At 34.7% G+C, this 18323-nt stretch overlaps 1 protein-coding gene across 7 annotated transcripts in view; it reads left to right on the plus strand.

Annotated features, from left to right (window-relative positions):
• The window catches only part of ITSN1 (intersectin 1), a 118226-nt gene that overhangs the window by 61594 nt on the left and 38309 nt on the right, over positions 1 to 18323 (plus strand). For 4 of the 7 annotated variants that reach the window (XM_085242213.1, XM_085242216.1, XM_085242233.1 and 1 more), the window contains 8 exons: positions 1317 to 1397; positions 5899 to 6020; positions 7110 to 7339; positions 8634 to 8755; positions 15150 to 15391; positions 16322 to 16481; positions 17318 to 17523; positions 18209 to 18291. In XM_085242213.1, the coding sequence (XP_085098339.1) occupies positions 1317 to 1397; positions 5899 to 6020; positions 7110 to 7339; positions 8634 to 8755; positions 15150 to 15391; positions 16322 to 16481; positions 17318 to 17523; positions 18209 to 18291 (1246 nt within the window). The remainder of the gene's footprint in view (positions 1 to 1316; positions 1398 to 5898; positions 6021 to 7109; positions 7340 to 8633; positions 8756 to 15149; positions 15392 to 16321; positions 16482 to 17317; positions 17524 to 18208; positions 18292 to 18323) is intronic. The other 3 variants (XM_085242226.1, XM_085242238.1, XM_085242220.1) reach the window with 2 other exon arrangements.

The following is an 18323-nucleotide window of genomic DNA, read 5'->3' on the forward strand; positions in this document are numbered from 1 at the left end:
CTCCTATGTGAACATATCTTTACATTCTGCAGTGCATTTCAAATTCTTTCTCTTGAAACAAGCTACACTTGATCTACTGAGAGCTGATAGATAAATATGCTGAGTCAGCACAAATAAAGTAACAGTTTAACTAGTGTCTAGCGTACCTTTTCATTGATGAGACTATAAGGTTTACTAGACACTCTAATATTTTTGGTTACAGGTCAACGTTTTAACACTTATCATATGCAGTGGATTGCACTGCATTTGCCTCACTGTTGCAGTTTTATGTGAATACTCAATATTGATGTTAAATCAGCTTATATTTGCTTCGTGTCTTAATAGCATAAATGACAGACTAAGGAGATAAACGACTTCTGATGATAAATGACCAGTTGTCTTTCCAGTGAAACCATTCAATGCTCCAAAACAATTTATTTAAATTTCTTATTAGTCCCTTGGAGCTCGAGTACTTCAGTTACTTCTGTTTCAGGTTAACATCTCAACTGTTCGAAATTTCCATAGTATTTGTTTCTACTCATAATTTTTCTGGAGTATAAATTATTATTAATGCTTCAAAGGAGATAGATCCATGTATCTTTACTGGATATTTGTAGCTTCACCAACTCAGTTTGAGCAAACTGATAGAACTTAGAATTACCTGACTGCCACTGTGCCACTGTGGCTTTAGCCTAAAGCCACCAAGTGCACTTGTTTGGCAAAGAAATGAGTACTTTAGTTTGAAATTGATGAGATATCTTTTTAAATGAGATTTGTGAAATTTTGCTGCAGAAGTCTTACTGTACTAGTCTACAAAAATGAGTGACAGAGTTTGTAACAAGGTTGAAAATTAGGCCATATCTTTGTATCCTTAATTAAATTGTAGCAGTCTAACTCTCTGATCTCTTCACAAATGTTAGCCTAGAAATGTAATAATTAAATTTGATACAGATACTAGTGAAATGAACTAAATTTACTTCTAAATCTCACAATGACCAGTCACTACACAGCCAAATAAAGCAATAAATTAGTTGTTAAGATGGTTTTTGTCTCCAAAGACCAAGTAGCTGTTTCATACAACACTGAAGAATCATATATTTTAGAGCTTATCTGAGTCATTCCACAAGAAAAAAACGGTGTTTCTGAAATATGTTAGTCTTGCTGAGAAGCTATTCTCAGTGCCTGCAAAAAGTGGTGAATAACTAGATTTAAGTTCTTAAGAATGTTTTACATTTTGTGTCATGTTCCAGTTGTTGTTAGTCCCTGTCTAGTCAGTGTGCACTGGACAAGTCTTGCATATGAATGCCTGTTTACATTTGAGCATTTCTTTCTTCCAGTCAATGGCAATGGAAGATGCAATGCTGCAGTGCCTGGCAGTTCTCCTGGGCTGCGTCAACTACTTAGACTCCTTTCTAAAGGTCTCCATGCCATACTCAGGCAGTACACAACTTTCTCAATCTGAGTGATGAACCTCCTCCAGTTATGTGCTTCACTTTTCCATAAACAGATGAGTGTGCAGTGTTTAAATAAGTTAGTATTTAATAAAAGGTGCTAACAGTAAAGCATAACTGAAGAGTTTGTAATTTTATCTGTCTAATCCTTAGTGCCTAAATGAGAAGTGCGCCTTGATTTGCAATCTGCACAAGGTACTAGTTAGTTATTTTTGCCTTTTGCATATCTGACACTTTAAGATTTGAAGTTAGTTGCCTCTTTTGGTCACGATGTTCAGAATTTTTAAAAAGAAAAAGCTTTTATATTAAGTAAAGTATTCCTACACAACACTGTAATTTGGGATTCCAGGTATGAAAGAGATGACAATACTTTCTCAAATCCGCTGTAGCTATGAAATGGGGTGAAAGGAAGAACTCTGTCAGGGTGCTTTGGGAGCTGGGGAATAGGGTAGAGAGCATTTCTGTGGGGAAACCTCAGTGAGCACAGAACTGTAGGGTTCAACAAATGCTCCTGTTTGTCTCAGAAGATTTGATGGAAATCTTGTATTGTAATCCTTGAAGAGTGTTATAAGCTCTCTTATCTTTCTGTGAAAAGGCAAAATTTGGGCTTAAACAATTACATTTTTAAAGTTAAGGTTTTCATAGCAATATGACTTGTCTGTATATAGTTAATATTACTCTGCTGTATGAAATTCGTATTTTAATTCATATTCAATATTATGTGAGTCTCAAAGTTATTTTTATACTTGTTAGTGTGTTTGTGAAAGGTAACAGTTTCTCTCTGCTTTTATGATAAGATGTTTGTTGTCCTGCACACCAGAAATAAAGAGAGCATCATTATGTCTTCAGAGTTACAATATACAATTTATACAAATTTTAAGTTGCTTGTGTTTGTAAAAGGTGAGTGTAGGACTGTGCTGAATATTCAGTAAATGTTTCATTCTGTTTACTGTTGAAGTGTTACTATAATTCTGTTCAGTTGATGTCCTATAGCACTGCAGTAGATGCTGATTATTTCTTCCCTCAGCCACCCACTGATACTTGGCAAAGCAACCGAGCATCTACCAGTGGTGTGAGATACCAATAAAACCTTTATTTCTTCCTAGCTGGTGCAGAGAAGGTTATTTACTATGTTTTTTACTTCCAAAATATTCTATTCAGTGCCAGCTGTAAAAGTTAGGTTGGATTTTCTTACCTGTTACAGACAGATATGTCTGACAGAAGAATCTCTTGACAAAATACTGAACTAGCATATTGGTTTAGCTGGGAAGGAATAATATGATAAAAGTGGAAATCTTTGTAAACTTTATCTCGAGATCCTCACTTAGCTGAGCACATATATAAAATGATGAAATAAGCAGAGAAAATAATTTAATTATTTGGACTGGAGTTAATGATGCTGCCTTTTTTACTACATATGATAAATGACTTGCTTCAGACAGACATGGAGAGATGGCTCATAGCTGGAACTTCCAAAGTTTTCTGTTTGGTAGTAAAAGTGGCATATATTGTATGTTCGTTAGTGTGATAAACTTATATGTCTAAACTGTAATTAGAATGTAGTTTGGGCAAACCTTGCAGTTAGACATCTAGTAGAAGTAAGTAGTGTTTGGTGTAGAGATGTATTGTAAAGTCTGACTTTTACGTAATTGAGAATCAGAGATGTTTTTCTGAACAGAGCAAAATACCAATTGTTTATGAATTAGAGATAGATTCCTCCTCATTCTGTGAGTGTAGGTGAACTGAATTATTCTTTTTAATATACAAATTTCTTGTTAAGTAAACTAAGCTCATGTATTTGTATCTGGATTGTTACATTTAAAGACTTTGTGATTTCTTGTTTTGTTTTAACTATGATAGTCTTCAAGAATACTCTTCAAGAATTTTGGTTCCTCTTTCCTTGCTTGATGATTATTCCTATTTAATTGCTTGAACAACAGACATTGAGAAAAAGATGCAAAGGGAAGAAAAAAATAGAAAGTGCTATCACCTAAATAGCTTTTGCAAGAAACAGTTATCTTCAGTGTTACCACGTTAGAACTGTACGTGGCTACCTCAGTTCTTTCTGTTCAATAGCAACAGCAGGGTTTTTTTGTCTCATCAACTAGGACTCAGAAACTTGAGCTTCTTGGCATGCACAGTTCAGGGGCAGCAGAGGGAATGAATGTGAAGGAAAACAACAACAAATGGAATAACAAAAGATTTCTGAACTAAAGGTTGTACTACAATTTAATAAAAATTTAAATTTAGGAGACAGAAACCTGTGCTTTGGATAGCAGTATTTTAACCGGAAAAGAGTGGCAGATAGTTGACAATCATGAGTACTACTCAAGATACTCAATACTTCTGAGCAATAGCATTCTTAACTTCATGAGCTTTGTAAATACTTCATTTTGCACATGTGAAGACTTTTGTAATCTACCGAAAACTGTTGAAAGCAGTTTTTCACATGGCTAACTAAAATCAGATGAGTGATGTCTCTTGTTCCCTGCCCAATCTGTGCCTTCCCATATCATCTCCAGCCAGCAGCTCCTACAAGGGGCAGGCAGGGCAAGCAGGTGGTGGCAGCACACCAGTCCCTGATGGAAAGAAAGACCTGCCAGTAATCTCCTGAGAAAACCTCTTCTCAGGAAATCCTGGCACAGCTGCCCAGAGAAACTGTGGAGGTGCTCAAGGCCAGGTTGGATGGGGCCCTGGGCAGCCTGAGCTGGTGGGGGGCAGCCCTGCACACGGCAGGGGTTGGGGCGGTGTGGGCTTTGTGGCCATGGTCACTGCCAGCCCAAACCATTCTGTGATTCTGTGAAACTGCCATTTTTTAATCTATGACCTTACAGATTGATGCTTGTAAAACTCTTTACCGCCAGTGCTTTTCTGGCTGTATATTTTGTCCTTTGCACTTGTACCTATGTACTTTTTAAATACAAACATGGGTTCAGGTGATCATATAATGAAGACAATGTCTGTGTTTCCTCCAGAAGAGTTAACTGGAAACAAGAGTCAAATCCTTTGTACCTCAGTGTAAGTGTAGCAGCATGAAGGAAGCTGATACACTACATCAGTTATTAGAAATTATCTCTTACTGTGGTTAGCACTACAGAAAAGTCTGGTGCAGGCCACATCTAGCTGCAGGAGCAGTTGTCCAATTGTGTGTTTGCTGCAATATGCTGATGGCTTTATTTTCTCCTTGTTCCATGTGGGCCAAATATGATGAACCCATTATGCTGAATATTGCTAACGCTTTTCTGTTTTAGAATTCCTTTTCCTTAGTCCAAAATAAGGCAATGTATGAGTGTTTATAACTGTAGATATTCAGGGTTTAAAAATTTTCCCAAAGGCACTATCCTGCCTGAATAATTCTGGTGATTTCACAAGAGTAGTTTACTTTATACTCTGCAATATCTATTCTAGATCCTAACTTTTGGCTAAGCTTGCATGTAACTGTGGAAAATAATGATGATCATAAAATATAGTATTGCCCAAATTATCTCTGTACTTCAGTAAGTTTCATGGCCCTAGCAGAGTTTTAATTAAAACTTCTATAGGAACTGATTATCTCTCTAATTATGCTGAACTCAGTTTTCATTGAATTTAAAATTGAGGATCATTAAGAAAATAGGACTGAAAGCTAGAACACAAACTTCAACTTGACTTTTTAAAAACTTTCATCCATATATCAGAAACGTTTTAATACCTTGCAAAGGTCATATGTTAGTTCTCTTAATAATGTAGTTTGTTTGGCTTGATCTTAAAATTTGATGTTGTACAGTGCAGTCTTTAACACTAATGCATGGTTTAATTTCACTATTTTTCACAAATTTTTAGACGCAACGTAAATTCAGTCTGTAAATTAATAAATATTAACTTTCAACTTTTATAACTAAGCAGTTATAAATCATTTTGTGAGATTAACTCACTTACCATTTTGGCCCTTTATTTGAATCACTTGAAGTCTTCATCTGTGAATTTCTGAAAAAAAATCACACTACTTTCGTGATAAACTATTTTAATGCCTGAGTAAGTGAAGATAAAGCTTTGTAGGACACAAGAACTAAACAAACCTGCTTACTGTCAGCCGTATATTTCAATAGAAACAGAAAATTACTAAGATATGAGTTTAGAAACAATTTCCTGTTTCTGCATATTTAATGTATCTAGATGAAACGTTGTCAAACTTTTGTCAAAATCTTAAAGCCACATTTTAGTAAAGTCTGACTTGTTTCTTAATTCTTCACCATCTCAGTTAGTATAGGTAAAAACTAGGAAAATATTAAATGGTTTATAGTCCTTTGAAATGTACCTTAAATATCTACCAATGCATTTGCCATTACTGGAAGTTTGAAGAGATATCCAACATTTGTGATTTTTATTTTGGTTATCTCACGATAATGAGATATAATGAAAATATATGAGGCCATTAATTATGATTAATATAGCATACGTTTACACAATCTTTGCTTTTTTTGTCTAGGAGCTGAGAGAAATACATAACAAACAGCAACTTCAGAAACAAAAGAACTTGGAAGCTGAGAGGCTGAAACAGAAAGAACAAGAAAGGAAGACAGAACTGGAAAAACAAAGAGAAGCTCAAAGGTAGCAAAGTGCTCTAGTTTATGCCCTTTCTGCAGAGGTGTTAGAGTGCAAAGCATTTTGCAAAAAAATCGAACAAACTTCATTTTCCCAGCGCATAATCTGATCTCAAATAATATATCACTAAATGGCAAAAATATCCAAGACCTAGATCAGGTTTCAGTTCAGTGCGGATAACTTATTTTGAAATTAGGAGAATCTTTTTATTTATCCTTGAATGAAAAGCATGTTGTGGAGGTGATCTACATCTGACTGTGACTTTTAACTGTCACATACATACAGATTTCAGCAGCATTACTTAAAGATACTTCTACATGTAAGCACATAGCTAATATTTTCTTGCTATGCACATGGAGAAGTTTTCAAATGTATTTGTATTATATTTATGTAAAGCGAATGTCATATAATTTAGTGACTACTTTAATTCTGACATCATTCATCTGTAGCTGCTTGATTCCATTTTTAGCAGTTTAGTGTTTTTTAAGTTATTGGGGACCATAGAGACCTTTTTGAAGAACTCGTAAAGGTAATTTGCTTTAGTAAGTCTACTTCCATGCAGACTTGTATGACTGTGGGAATAATATACAGTTCTGAGGAAAAAACAGATATGTTAGATGTTTTTTTCACTTCCTACCTTCACCTTCTGCTAGCTCCAAAATACAACAGGTTTTTCATTTCTTACTGTATGCTGAGGTTGCTCTGTAACTCTTATAGAGTTCTGTGGAATTATCTTCTGGGGGCATAGACATGTGAGTTAAAATGAAAAGTCATATTGAAATTGGTTTTTAAATGGAAAGACAAAGCAACTTAAAGTAATAGAGTCCTGCAGCTACTAGTAGTTTACACAGAAAATTCTCTCACTTGTCTGAGAGTCACAGCTCTTTCTTTAAGAATTCATACATTCTTTTTTGCCTTTTAAGAGTCACTGTTAGAAAATGTGTTGGGGTGCTTGCTAATTCACCAAAATAAAATTACCAGATCTGACAGGATACAGAAAATAAGGATTACACATTTTATTGTCAATTATGTACAAGGAAAATCTCTGGTATTTTGTTCAACTAACTTAAGAAAGATTTTTTACTTATCCAACAGGCGAATCCAGGATCGGGATAAACAACGGCTGGATCGAGTGCAACAAGAAGAAGAACCTCAATGGCAAAAAAAAAATCAAGAAGATGACAAGCAAAAAAGGGAAGAAATAATTAAGAAGAAGGAAAGTGAGGATAAGGGGAAACAGGAAATCCAAGAGAAACCGAGTAAGCTTTTCCAACCACATCAAGAACCAGTTAAGCCAGCTGTCCAGACTCCATGGTCAAATGCAGGTAGAGGAAAAATTCAAAAAATACTGTTGCACATACCTCACTTAAAATTTTTTTTGGTTTTGTCTTCTCATGTAATACAGAAAAGTACTATGTTTCAAGATTGGATAGCTCATTTTGTTGAAGTAAATAATGTATGATTTGAGCTTTAGATTCCAAAAACTTGTTCACTTTTAGGCTTCAGTATTTTTAAAAGTAAGATGTTAAGCAGACAGAATAAAATGTAGTTGATGAGACTCACAGTCCAAATCAAACAGACTGTATGTTTGTGTAAAATCCTGCTATAAGTTGCCAAAAATTACTACAAGACATCTCATTACAAGTCTTGTATTGATGTGAATTTTTTATAGTGTTATGCAGTTACCTTTTTTCCTCCTCACTATGCATGTTGCTTACTGAACAAATGACCTGAAGTCTATGATAGAATCTCTTTTCTTCTGCTATGCACTTGACCACTTTCAGCTGAGAACTTTTTGTAGTATTATAACCTGATTTTTTGCCCATATTTGGAATCATGGTACACTCTTAAGTAGCTTTGATAATTATGCATGAGAATTAATAGGGAATGTAATATTTGTTTAAATAGTTGATCAGAGGACTGCATAAAAGGGAAATTGCCTTCTATCTTTTAGGTTTAATCTAGCATTTATCAATTATATCCATTTGCTAGGTATTATTTGTACAGGGCACTTCTATGACAAAGTAATCAAAATAGGAACTGCATTATACAGGAGAAACGTAGCTTATCTGTTTTTTCTCTACTCTTCTTTTCACTAATAATGCATCTGTAATACAGCATGTGATTTTTAAAGCACCGATCTGTAAGTGACCTCTTTTCAGCTAATCCGTGTGTATTAGAACATTTTGAGACATCTTTTTTGAAACTATATTCAGGCTGCAATTGAGGCTGCTACATAAGCAGGCTCTAAAAGTATGCATGCAAGAACGTTACTGTTTGAATTGAACCTATAGGTTAGTGATCAGACTTGAAGATAATCAGTGAAGCATTTGATTAGTCATGTGTGTTGCACCATAAGTACACAATTCTTTTTGTAAAAATAATTGCATATATCACAAAAGTTAAAATATAGTAATTTTTTACATGATTTTAAGAAGAGAGAACAGTATGAGTTACATTCAAAATCATTAATTTTCCCATTTTCCCTTGTATAAAAACAGGCTAATATACAATATAAGATATGGGCTTTTTTTTATTTATTCAATTTTACCATATTTTTCAAGTATGGAAAAATGATGTGTTTTTTTGTTTGTATCTGTGTTTTTTTTATTTGCTCAGGAAAAGCTCCACTAACAATTTCTGCTCAGGAGGATGTAAAAATAGTGTATTATAGAGCACTGTATCCTTTTGAATCAAGAAGCCATGATGAAATCACTATTCAACCTGGCGACATAGTCATGGTAAGAACAGACTGTGATATAATCGCTTGAAAAAATAATTCGGGTTTTGCACTTGTGTGAGAGAAATTAATATGGCAAGATTTTTTTTTTTTTTTACAAATTTGAGAAACATATTTTAGTGAATACCGAAATAAACAGGATGTGACACAGTAATTTCTTAATTATGGATGGCTTCTTGAAGTTCATTGTATTGTAAAACTGAAAGATAATATATGTGTATATTGTACTAGTTTTAGTGTGCTGAGCCGTGTGTGTCTGAGATGCAGAGGTTTTGAAAAGGTTCCTGTACATGGTGAAAAGTTTCTTGTTCTCCAGGGTACCTAGGAAATACAACTCCTGTTATTTTCAAATGAGAGTATGTTTGCTATGGGTTAAATAAAAAACTGACTTTGATGAATAAAGAATGTTTCTAATAAGAAATTTGTTTTCTTATATGAGTAATACAAGAGCAGTGTTAAAAAAAAAAAAGTAATAAAGTAATAATTTGTTTTTATTAAGAAAATATGATGTCCAGAGTAGCACAAAGTGAAACAATTACACTAAGCTACAGTATGACTACACTTCTACCATGATCCCAGAGTGCTGATGTAGTCTTTGTATTGTAGCAGTACATCTCGAACAATACTGGAATTTTTCTACAACTCTTTTGGTCGCAATTTCTGACTTAATGACCTAATTTAGTTGTAATTTCAAACTGTATAATTTACTCTCTTTTTTCATGAAAGAGTTTACATTTATTCTCAAGAGTATATGAAGTAGATAAAATACCACTTTAAAAAAAAATGGAAACTAGAAAATGTAAAAATTTGCTTGTAAATGTGTTGAAACAGAAGGACTTCCATTCATTTTTTAAGAGTAGAAGAGATACTGGAATATAATCTACCCATAAGCCTATAGCTGTCATATTAAACTTCAAATTCTTGGAAGCTGGTTTCTGCTTGTATGCATAATTATATTTTAAAATTTCAGTTCTGATGTTAATGACTACAGTTATGGAAATTATATTAATAATAATAAATTGCTAGTATGACCTTTGCATGCATATGTCTGCTCATAATGAAAATGCCTGGCGTGGGTATCAGATGCTATCTTGCTCACTGTGGGAGGGTATATTCATTACAGTGTTCCACCCCAAAAAAACTGTTTTAGGAGCTATTGTGTTTTAGCACAGTAACAATGAATTTTGGAAAAAAAATGTGCCTTGTAGCCTGTCCTAAATTGCAATGGTATCTCTAAAGGAAATGCATTTATTCTGCAGAGATGAGCCCTCATCTCTCAGCCTTTTGTTGTGCCACAGTGAAATTTTGTGACGTTAGAATCTGCATTTGGAAAATAAACGTGTAACCTGGATTAGTAGCAGTACTGAATGACTTGTAAAGAGGACCAATCACATTCTGAGTAATAATGCAGTTTTTATTGCTCTTCATCAATAAATAGTATAGGTCAGTATGTTGTTAAATTAGAGAGGATGTGGGTACATGCGTGTCTTTAGGCTCTTGGAAAATGCTCTATCTTACTTTATTGGAAAGTAGATTATTGCCTAGGCATATAAGTAAATGTTTGGATTTTTTTTTTCTTGAGGAAGAGTGATCACCACAAGGTAGAATCACAGGGAAATGCCATTTTGCCAAAATAAAAACTTAGGGGTAATTTGAGTTTTCTTATATATTGTTTTGGACATTAACTTACTCCAGAAAATATTCTCTACCTCTCAGTTTTCTTTACTTAACATCCATTTGACAATAATTAAACCTGATGACTGATTCTTGTGGGATTTATCTCCTGCTCTGCAGTAATTGCTTAAATGGGCTACTCTTAGAAAATTAATGTAAGACACTTTTTGAAATGTGTTATAATTCTGCCTTGCTTTAAATCATTGCTTTCCTGATGGAGGTTAAAAGGGAATGGGTAAGTGTGCTATCTGGCTGTTAGGAAGTCTATGCAATTTATTCGTGTTCATAAGTCAAGATTCTGTTATCATGTAGTTTATTTGTTTTTTTTTAATTTATGTAGGAGTAAAATAACAAATCAGCCCATATTGTCAAAAGTAATTTAAGTGCAGTGAACTAGAACTTACTTTTGATAACGGGCATTTGGACTCCTAGACTCTGTCCTTCAGTGTTTGTCATGTCGTGTGGTTCCACAAGGTTCCAGTCAGTTATGTTTATTGGAAAATAGTAATTTACAAGCTTACATGTTAAAGTGCATCTGATTTCTCATTTATGACATAAATGCAACTCTGTAGTGACGTTGACCTGTGCAGTTAGGAGTTTGCTGTGCTTAACAAAACAAACATTATGAGTTTAGAGTTTAGACACAGTTACTCTAAACACGGTGTAGAGTAACTGTGTTCTAACATAGGCAAATTTAGCATGTCCTCATTTTAGTGCTATAAATGACATTGTCTGTGCGAGCTTGTGAAGTCATGTGCTGTACCTGTATATTATATACAGGAGATATCACCCAACCTGCCACTGCTACAAGAATCCAGCTGAAGCACATGGAAACCAGGCAGAAATCCTGGATTTAGAAGAGACTGCAGAATTCATTATGTCAGAATGACTTGGGGCTTTAATAGGTGTACAGCTTGTAAATAGCTTTTTATGACAGTGTAACACACTTTTACACTGTACATGAATGTTGAGGTCTGTCATGGTGAAAATGAGAAGGAGGATAGTTCAGTCTGAAGGTATTTGCAAAAGTAAAGATAAGAAGAGCTTTCTTCTGCTTTGCTTTTGAGTATGTGTGTTAGTTAATTGTAGGACTGATACATCTTGTGAAATGACTTAGAGAATTTGTGAGGTTTGGGCTGTATTTTTTTTTATATCTATTTTTTCATTATAGGATATTTCTATTTTAACTTGGATTTCTATTTTCTCAGCTTCTTACCTTTTTATGTATGTTTAATTCCTTTCACTTTAAGATTATTATTTCTTTCACTATATAGATTGATTTATAACCCTAATTACAAGTTAAACAAGCTTTTTTTTTTTTTTTTCCCCTGGAAACAAGTATATTTTGCGCTAAGAAAGCCATGCTTGGTTCAGGGCTCTGTCTATTCAAAAACTTATTATGTGCTTTCTATTATGTATACAATGTATGGAATTCATCTCCTTTGGAGGGCTTTCTGACAAAAACAGGTTCTGCTGGCATTTGCTTCTGTTGGGCTCCATCTTGAAGCAAATGAATGGATTCTGTTGTTACTGATATTCTTTGATATAATTCAGCCTGTTTAAATAAACTTAATTCAGTGAAATACAGTTGAATTATTGAGTAACTGAACTTCAGTGACTCGGATAGCAGAATGTATGTTAAATAGAAAGCTCATAGAAGAAGCTTAAATGGGAGAACTAGAACAATTTCATAATGCTAGTTTGTTGTCAGTTTTTGTAGTTGCTGATTGTGAGTTAGAATGACTGTTCTTTGTATTGGACACATAGGCAGCCTTGTTGTTATATCTTGTGTAGGCGTTGTCAACATATGGCCTCTGGCAGGCAGAGCTTAAATTCAGATTTATAATAAGAATTCCAGTATTCTCTGAATAGCTAGATCAAAAGCTTATAAATGAAGAGTTAAAATGATGATTTAATGGGTAGACAGTTGAGCAAAACGAACTGTGATACTTTGCTTAGCTTTCATTAAATAGCTTTTTGAGACTAAGGGTTTGACTTCATATGTAGTGTGAATCACTGTTGTAAAACAGAACTTCTCTTTTTGTGTACATGGACTGCTAGTGATACACAAGCCAGTTCAGAGTGGAGTAGGCCATTGCAAAGCCAGTCCTTTTGTTAAGAAGGAAATTAACTGTACCCAGTGCTTCTGCTGCTGACTGTTGTATTGGTGCTACTTCTGTCACTTGTTGTGTTCAGCCGTTGGGAATGAGAATTTGTAAGCTGTGTCTCTGAAGTATGACTGAGTAAATTAAAAGTACGCACACACTTCTAGTTGTTGCTCGGATGTACGTTTATATTCTAGTTGTATTTTGAAAAAATAATTTGGAATAGAGTTTCTTGTAGGGATTTGGGATGGTGAGTATAAAAATAGAAGGTAATCGGAACAAATTAATTTGAAAAAAAGAATACAAATGAATTTATATAAAGTTCTACTAGTGTGCAACAAAAGTAGATCCAAGTTATATTTTATATGAATAACTGAGAAATCATTTTCAAAGAACTATAAAATAAAAATTGCCTTTCAAAGTGCTTTTTTATGAATATATACTGAAAACTTAATCTGATTGAATAAGCATAGTTTTGAATATCCTAATAAAAGCTGTTTTAAGAATTTCTTAATAATAACTTAAAGCTGCCTTCTAAGGAGACATTAAATCAGTTGCTTTAAAAATCCCTTTGGTGATTTTTTTTATCTGCTGAAAAATCACAGTGTTTTTTTGTGTTTACTGTGATTTGTCTCAAAGATGCCACATTCTGAAGACCCTGGTGACACATTTTTGGTCTTTCAGTACTGATTCTTTTGTGTATTAGTGATTCTAGATACAACCTGAGGAACTGAATGTAGGAACTGTGTACTTGTTATTACTGCTTAGATTATTCAACTTTGCAGTGGGTGCTGTAGTCCATTTCTCCCTTTCTGTCCCAAGATTCACCTCTGCTGTGACCTTCCATCACTCATATTGCTGCGCTAACAAATCCAATTCAGCTCTGCAGTGGAAATTTCGCCCTGCGCTGCAGTAAAACCACATTGGACTGGTCAAGCATGTACTTCATTCATTTCTGGTTTTACTTTGAGTTAATAGGGACTGAGACAGAAGATACATGCAATAAAAAGCAGAAATAATGGATTGTTTTGCACCAGAAGAGGAGCGTGGGCTACAGATTACAGTATAGGCAGTGAAAGAGGCAGCAGAGGGTAAAAAGCAAAGCAATCTGTCTAGCTCCAAGGAGTGATCCAGGAACAATCTTGCTGCTTCAGTTGGAGTCATTTCTATGCAAAACAATGTTCCCTCTCTTGGTCTGGAGTGACTCATTTATACCATTACCACAAATAATTTTTTACCACTGTGGATTTTTGTTGTTTTTTTCTCCACACAAACAGAATACATAGATGGGTCCATTTCCAACTGTTGAAGCAGCCAGTTCTGAGATACTACCATATGCCATTGTAGGATGTCATCATTTGTCACCATATTCTGAAACCTCCTGTGACTGAAAAAGATAGTATTTCTAATTCTTTAGCTCATGTAGCATACTGTTAACAACAAATGCCTCATGTTGATAATGGATACTTAGGAAGGAGGATGAGGTGATTTTGAATTAGGGATTTAAGCATCTTTCAGCAATTGCTGTATTGATAACTGCAACAGTAAACGCATGGCTTATGCTCTCATTAGAAACTTCTATGTATTTTAAAATACTGTATGCTACTGGCCTAAGCAGATTAAATTCTTGCAAAAAACCAGCCCCTGTGTAGAGCTGATCATGTGACTTTTCATTACTGGTCTGGTTTTACTGCCCGCTTGATCATTGCTTGGGAACCTGCAGCAGATAGATGTATGTTATTGACATGCTGGAGGAGCAAGCCTTGTTTGTATGTAAACGTTTGCTTAAACCCCTTGAAATGAAATTCCATTGGAATATCAAAGGCAGGTTGGATAGCTAGATCACCAAATTTGCTGTAATTATTACCTAATGCAATTACTGCCTTTTTTTTTTTTTAAAGTGTCTGCAGCCTCCAGATATTGTGTCAGTGTTTAGCTACCGTATCAATTAATGAGTTAGGAGGAGGAGTAGTAATGGTGGATTATTTGTCTTCTGCAATTCTTGATTACCAGGGAATTATTTCATATAAGTATGTTAGAAAATATGTTACTGTTTTGAATTTGCTAGGTGGATGTTCATTTTAATATGCTGTGTTTCTGTTGTGTTTTCTGCAAAAGGAAATTTAGAAAAAAATTTAAGACTGTTTTAAAGCAGAAATAGCAATATACAATGGTCTTCTCCAGAACTAATATCTCCAAGACTGATGTGCTGTGACAGACTTTCAAGCATCTGTTTGAAAAACTATGCTTGGCTTATGCATTAGGGCTGAAATGAAACTTTTTTTCTTTTTTTTTTTTTTTACCTTATCACCCAGAAAACCTTTTGATTCTGGTTTGGAAAAAAAAAAAAAAATCATTGCAAAGCATGTTACATTGCAAAATCTTCTCTTAGCTATTAAAAGCTATGGAAGGAATAGCTGATGGCATAATTCTCCCAGTGGTAAATTAAATAATAATAACAAAGCTCTACCTAGGTGGAGCTTATACTTGTAATAAAGTTTTCATTTCTCTGTAAGTAGATAAAGTTAATTACTGTGGATGAGATGTATTTTACTTTTTTTTAGTATTCCATTTGTATATTATGTTTCTTAGCTTTCTAATTTAATGCATCTGCAGGTGGATGAAAGTCAGACTGGAGAACCAGGATGGCTTGGTGGAGAATTGAAGGGAAAAACTGGATGGTTTCCGGCAAACTACGCAGAAAAAATACCTGAAAGTGAAGTTCCAGCATCTATAAAGCCAGTTGAGACAGCTCCTGCACCTAAAGTTTCTGTGCATGAAACAACCACATCACTAGGAACTGCTGCATCTACAGAGTGCACAACAACTGCCAACAACTGGGCAGACTTCAGTTCAACGTATGTTTGGGTAGTGATTATCACCTCAAAGTACCATTGGAGTACTTTCTAATTGATCAGACTATGATAAGAAGTTAACAGAAAGTACACAGATTGCAAAAGATAAAGATTTTGTTTGAAGTAAAATATCTTTCTGTAGTAAATAGTTACAATTGCAGCCTTGTAAAACTGGAATCATTCTCCTATCATATCTAGGTAGATAATACACACTTTCATGCTTTTCATAAAAATTAGTAATGCTGTCCTTGACATGAGTTTTGTTGGTTGTGGGCTTGGCACAATTACAGTCCAGACATACAACTGATTATTCAGCTAAGAGCACATGAAGCAGGCAAAGAAAACAGGCAGAGAAGATTTAAGTTGGATTATTTTATCATGCTCCTCAAGTTCACTGAATTTTAAGTGGGTACTTTGAGGCAGAGATATGGATCATGAGATTTGTTGGACATTTTAAAGGATAAGAGATAGCATGAAAAGGATAAGAGGTAGTGCAAAACTTTTTAAGAATTGGAAAAGTCAGTAGGAAATAATTTTAAGCAAAAGGAAAAAGGTAAGGATTTGAAGTAGCAATTTGAGACATAACACAGAGGCATGTGAGAGGTCAGTGACTGTGTAATACAGGCTGCAGTACTTAACATTTTCATTGTACTGTGGCACACCTGAACAATGAAACTAAATTACAAAATGCTTGGCCATAAATGAGCAATGATGAGCAATTAACTGTTGTTAGAGGCTGCCTTCTAGAAATGTATTTCTTGTACCCTCTCTTTGATTGCCTAACTTTCAATGCAGAGTTAATTTCACTGCTAATAACTCATGGCGTATTGAATAACAAGAAATAGACCTAGAACGTAGAATTTTTTTTCTTTGCACATGAGCATTTTTATTCCTTTGAATACAATAGGAATAATGTAATTCACTTATTTTCAGATGGCCAGCAAACACTAATGAGAAAGCAGAGACAGACAACTGGGATGCCTGGGCAGCTCAGCCGTCTTTGACAGTTCCCAGTGCAGGGCAGCTGCGGCAGCGATCAGCCTTCACCCCTGCCACTGTTACAGGATCATCTCCCTCTCCTGTTTTGGGTCAGGTGAGCAGCTGTGTTCACTGGCATGAACTTCTGGATAGCAAAGAGGGAACATTTACAATTGAAACCGTTTCCTGAGATGCGTGAACTATGACAGTTTGGAGTGCTAAAGCATTAGTATACACCCATTAACAAAGTCAGTGGCAGAATCTAACACAAACAGGCTGCTGTTCTGCTGTTCTTTGCTGGCTTTTTTAAACTACAGTGGTCCAGTCTTCTTAAAGTTTTGGCTGAGTGCTATTTTTGGATCACTTCCTTTGGGCTTTATTAAATCACATGACAACAATCTTTGTTCCAGAGTGGATTATATGGTTAAGTGCTGTAGATGAGACTAAGCTTCACAGTAGATTAATTCAGTCCATCTGTAAGAGACTGCACTTTCCTCAACTGGACATGTTGTTCTTGTAAGTTAATGTGTTGTTCTGATAGACACAAAATACCTTAGTGTCTTTGAACAAAACTAGAAGGTAGGAATATACAATATATTATTAGCAGCAAAACATAATTTTCCATAAAGTTTGCTTTAAACCTTTTCAAAATAACTTTGTCAAGGTTTATTGTATCTATATCTTAATTGCAGAACTTGCAAAGAAGCAGACTCCCAAATAGTCTTGCATTATAGTAATTACACATTAACAGATAAAAATGTAGGAGGGCTGTGGACGTTTCTTGTATTACTTTGTAATTTTGACTGACATATTTTGCTTCATACAGCTGAGGAGAAGTCACTGTATTTTGTGGCTATATAAATAGTATAAGAATGTAACTCCTTAAGGAGTTTTCTTTATGAAAAGTGTTGCAAGACTGAATTCTTTCTGTTTTTCTCTAATTTGTATTAGGGTGAAAAAGTGGAGGGACTTCAAGCACAGGCTTTGTATCCTTGGAGAGCAAAAAAAGACAACCACCTTAATTTCAACAAAAATGATGTCATCACAGTTTTAGAGCAGCAAGATATGTGGTGGTTTGGAGAAGTTCAAGGACAAAAGGGGTGGTTTCCTAAGTCATATGTGAAGCTTATTTCAGGCCCCATTAGGAAGTCAACAAGGTATTGTGTTTGCTTATACCATATTTTACTTCCATACTATATTGGTTAAATAAATATGAAGAGTTGCTCACTTGAGTTTTAAAGTTTAGACTCAACTCTGTATAAATATTTTTATGTGACTCTTCTCTGTTAGGTTTTTACTCCTATCTCTGAAAATTCAGGTGAGGAATATGTAAACTGGCCTCAGTTCTCCTTGCACCATGCCCCACCAACAATAGATCTAAAACTTAATCTACGGTCTTAATTATATGTGACTTGCAACTAAGAAATTACTATTTTGACATGAATTATAGCTATGTAAGTCTCAGCTTATTTTTCCCCAGAATAAAATACAGTACATCAAGGCTTAATCACTTATCATTATTCTTGGAGGATGAAACAATCAGAATCTAGTTCTGTAAAAGGTGAAGTCAGCATTAACATCACTAACACTAATTACAATGTTTTTAGATTTTTTTTTTCTTCTGAGGGAGAAGGAGGGTCAGCAAACTGTGTATTCCATGCAATTACTTAATTATTACTACGACTAGCCATCGTACTTGAAAGATGTAATTTGTAAGTTTACTGTCTATTAGAAAATTTAGGGAATTGCTTAGGGATACATGTGCATATTTTATTTTTGTCATACATTAAGCATCTTCTGAAGAGATTTAATTTCTTAAATAACTGTTATTCTCTTGTAAAGCATGGATTCTGGTTCTTCAGAAAGTCCTGCTAGTCTGAAAAGAGTAGCATCACCAGCAGCTAAAGCAACTATGTCAGGTGAAGGTAAGCATTCCAGACTGGATGGCATTAACACT

The sequence above is a fragment of the Meleagris gallopavo genome, chromosome 1, assembly GCF_905368555.1.
Source record: "Meleagris gallopavo chromosome 1, MGAL_WU_HG_1.1, whole genome shotgun sequence".
NCBI lineage: Eukaryota > Metazoa > Chordata > Aves > Galliformes > Phasianidae > Meleagris > Meleagris gallopavo.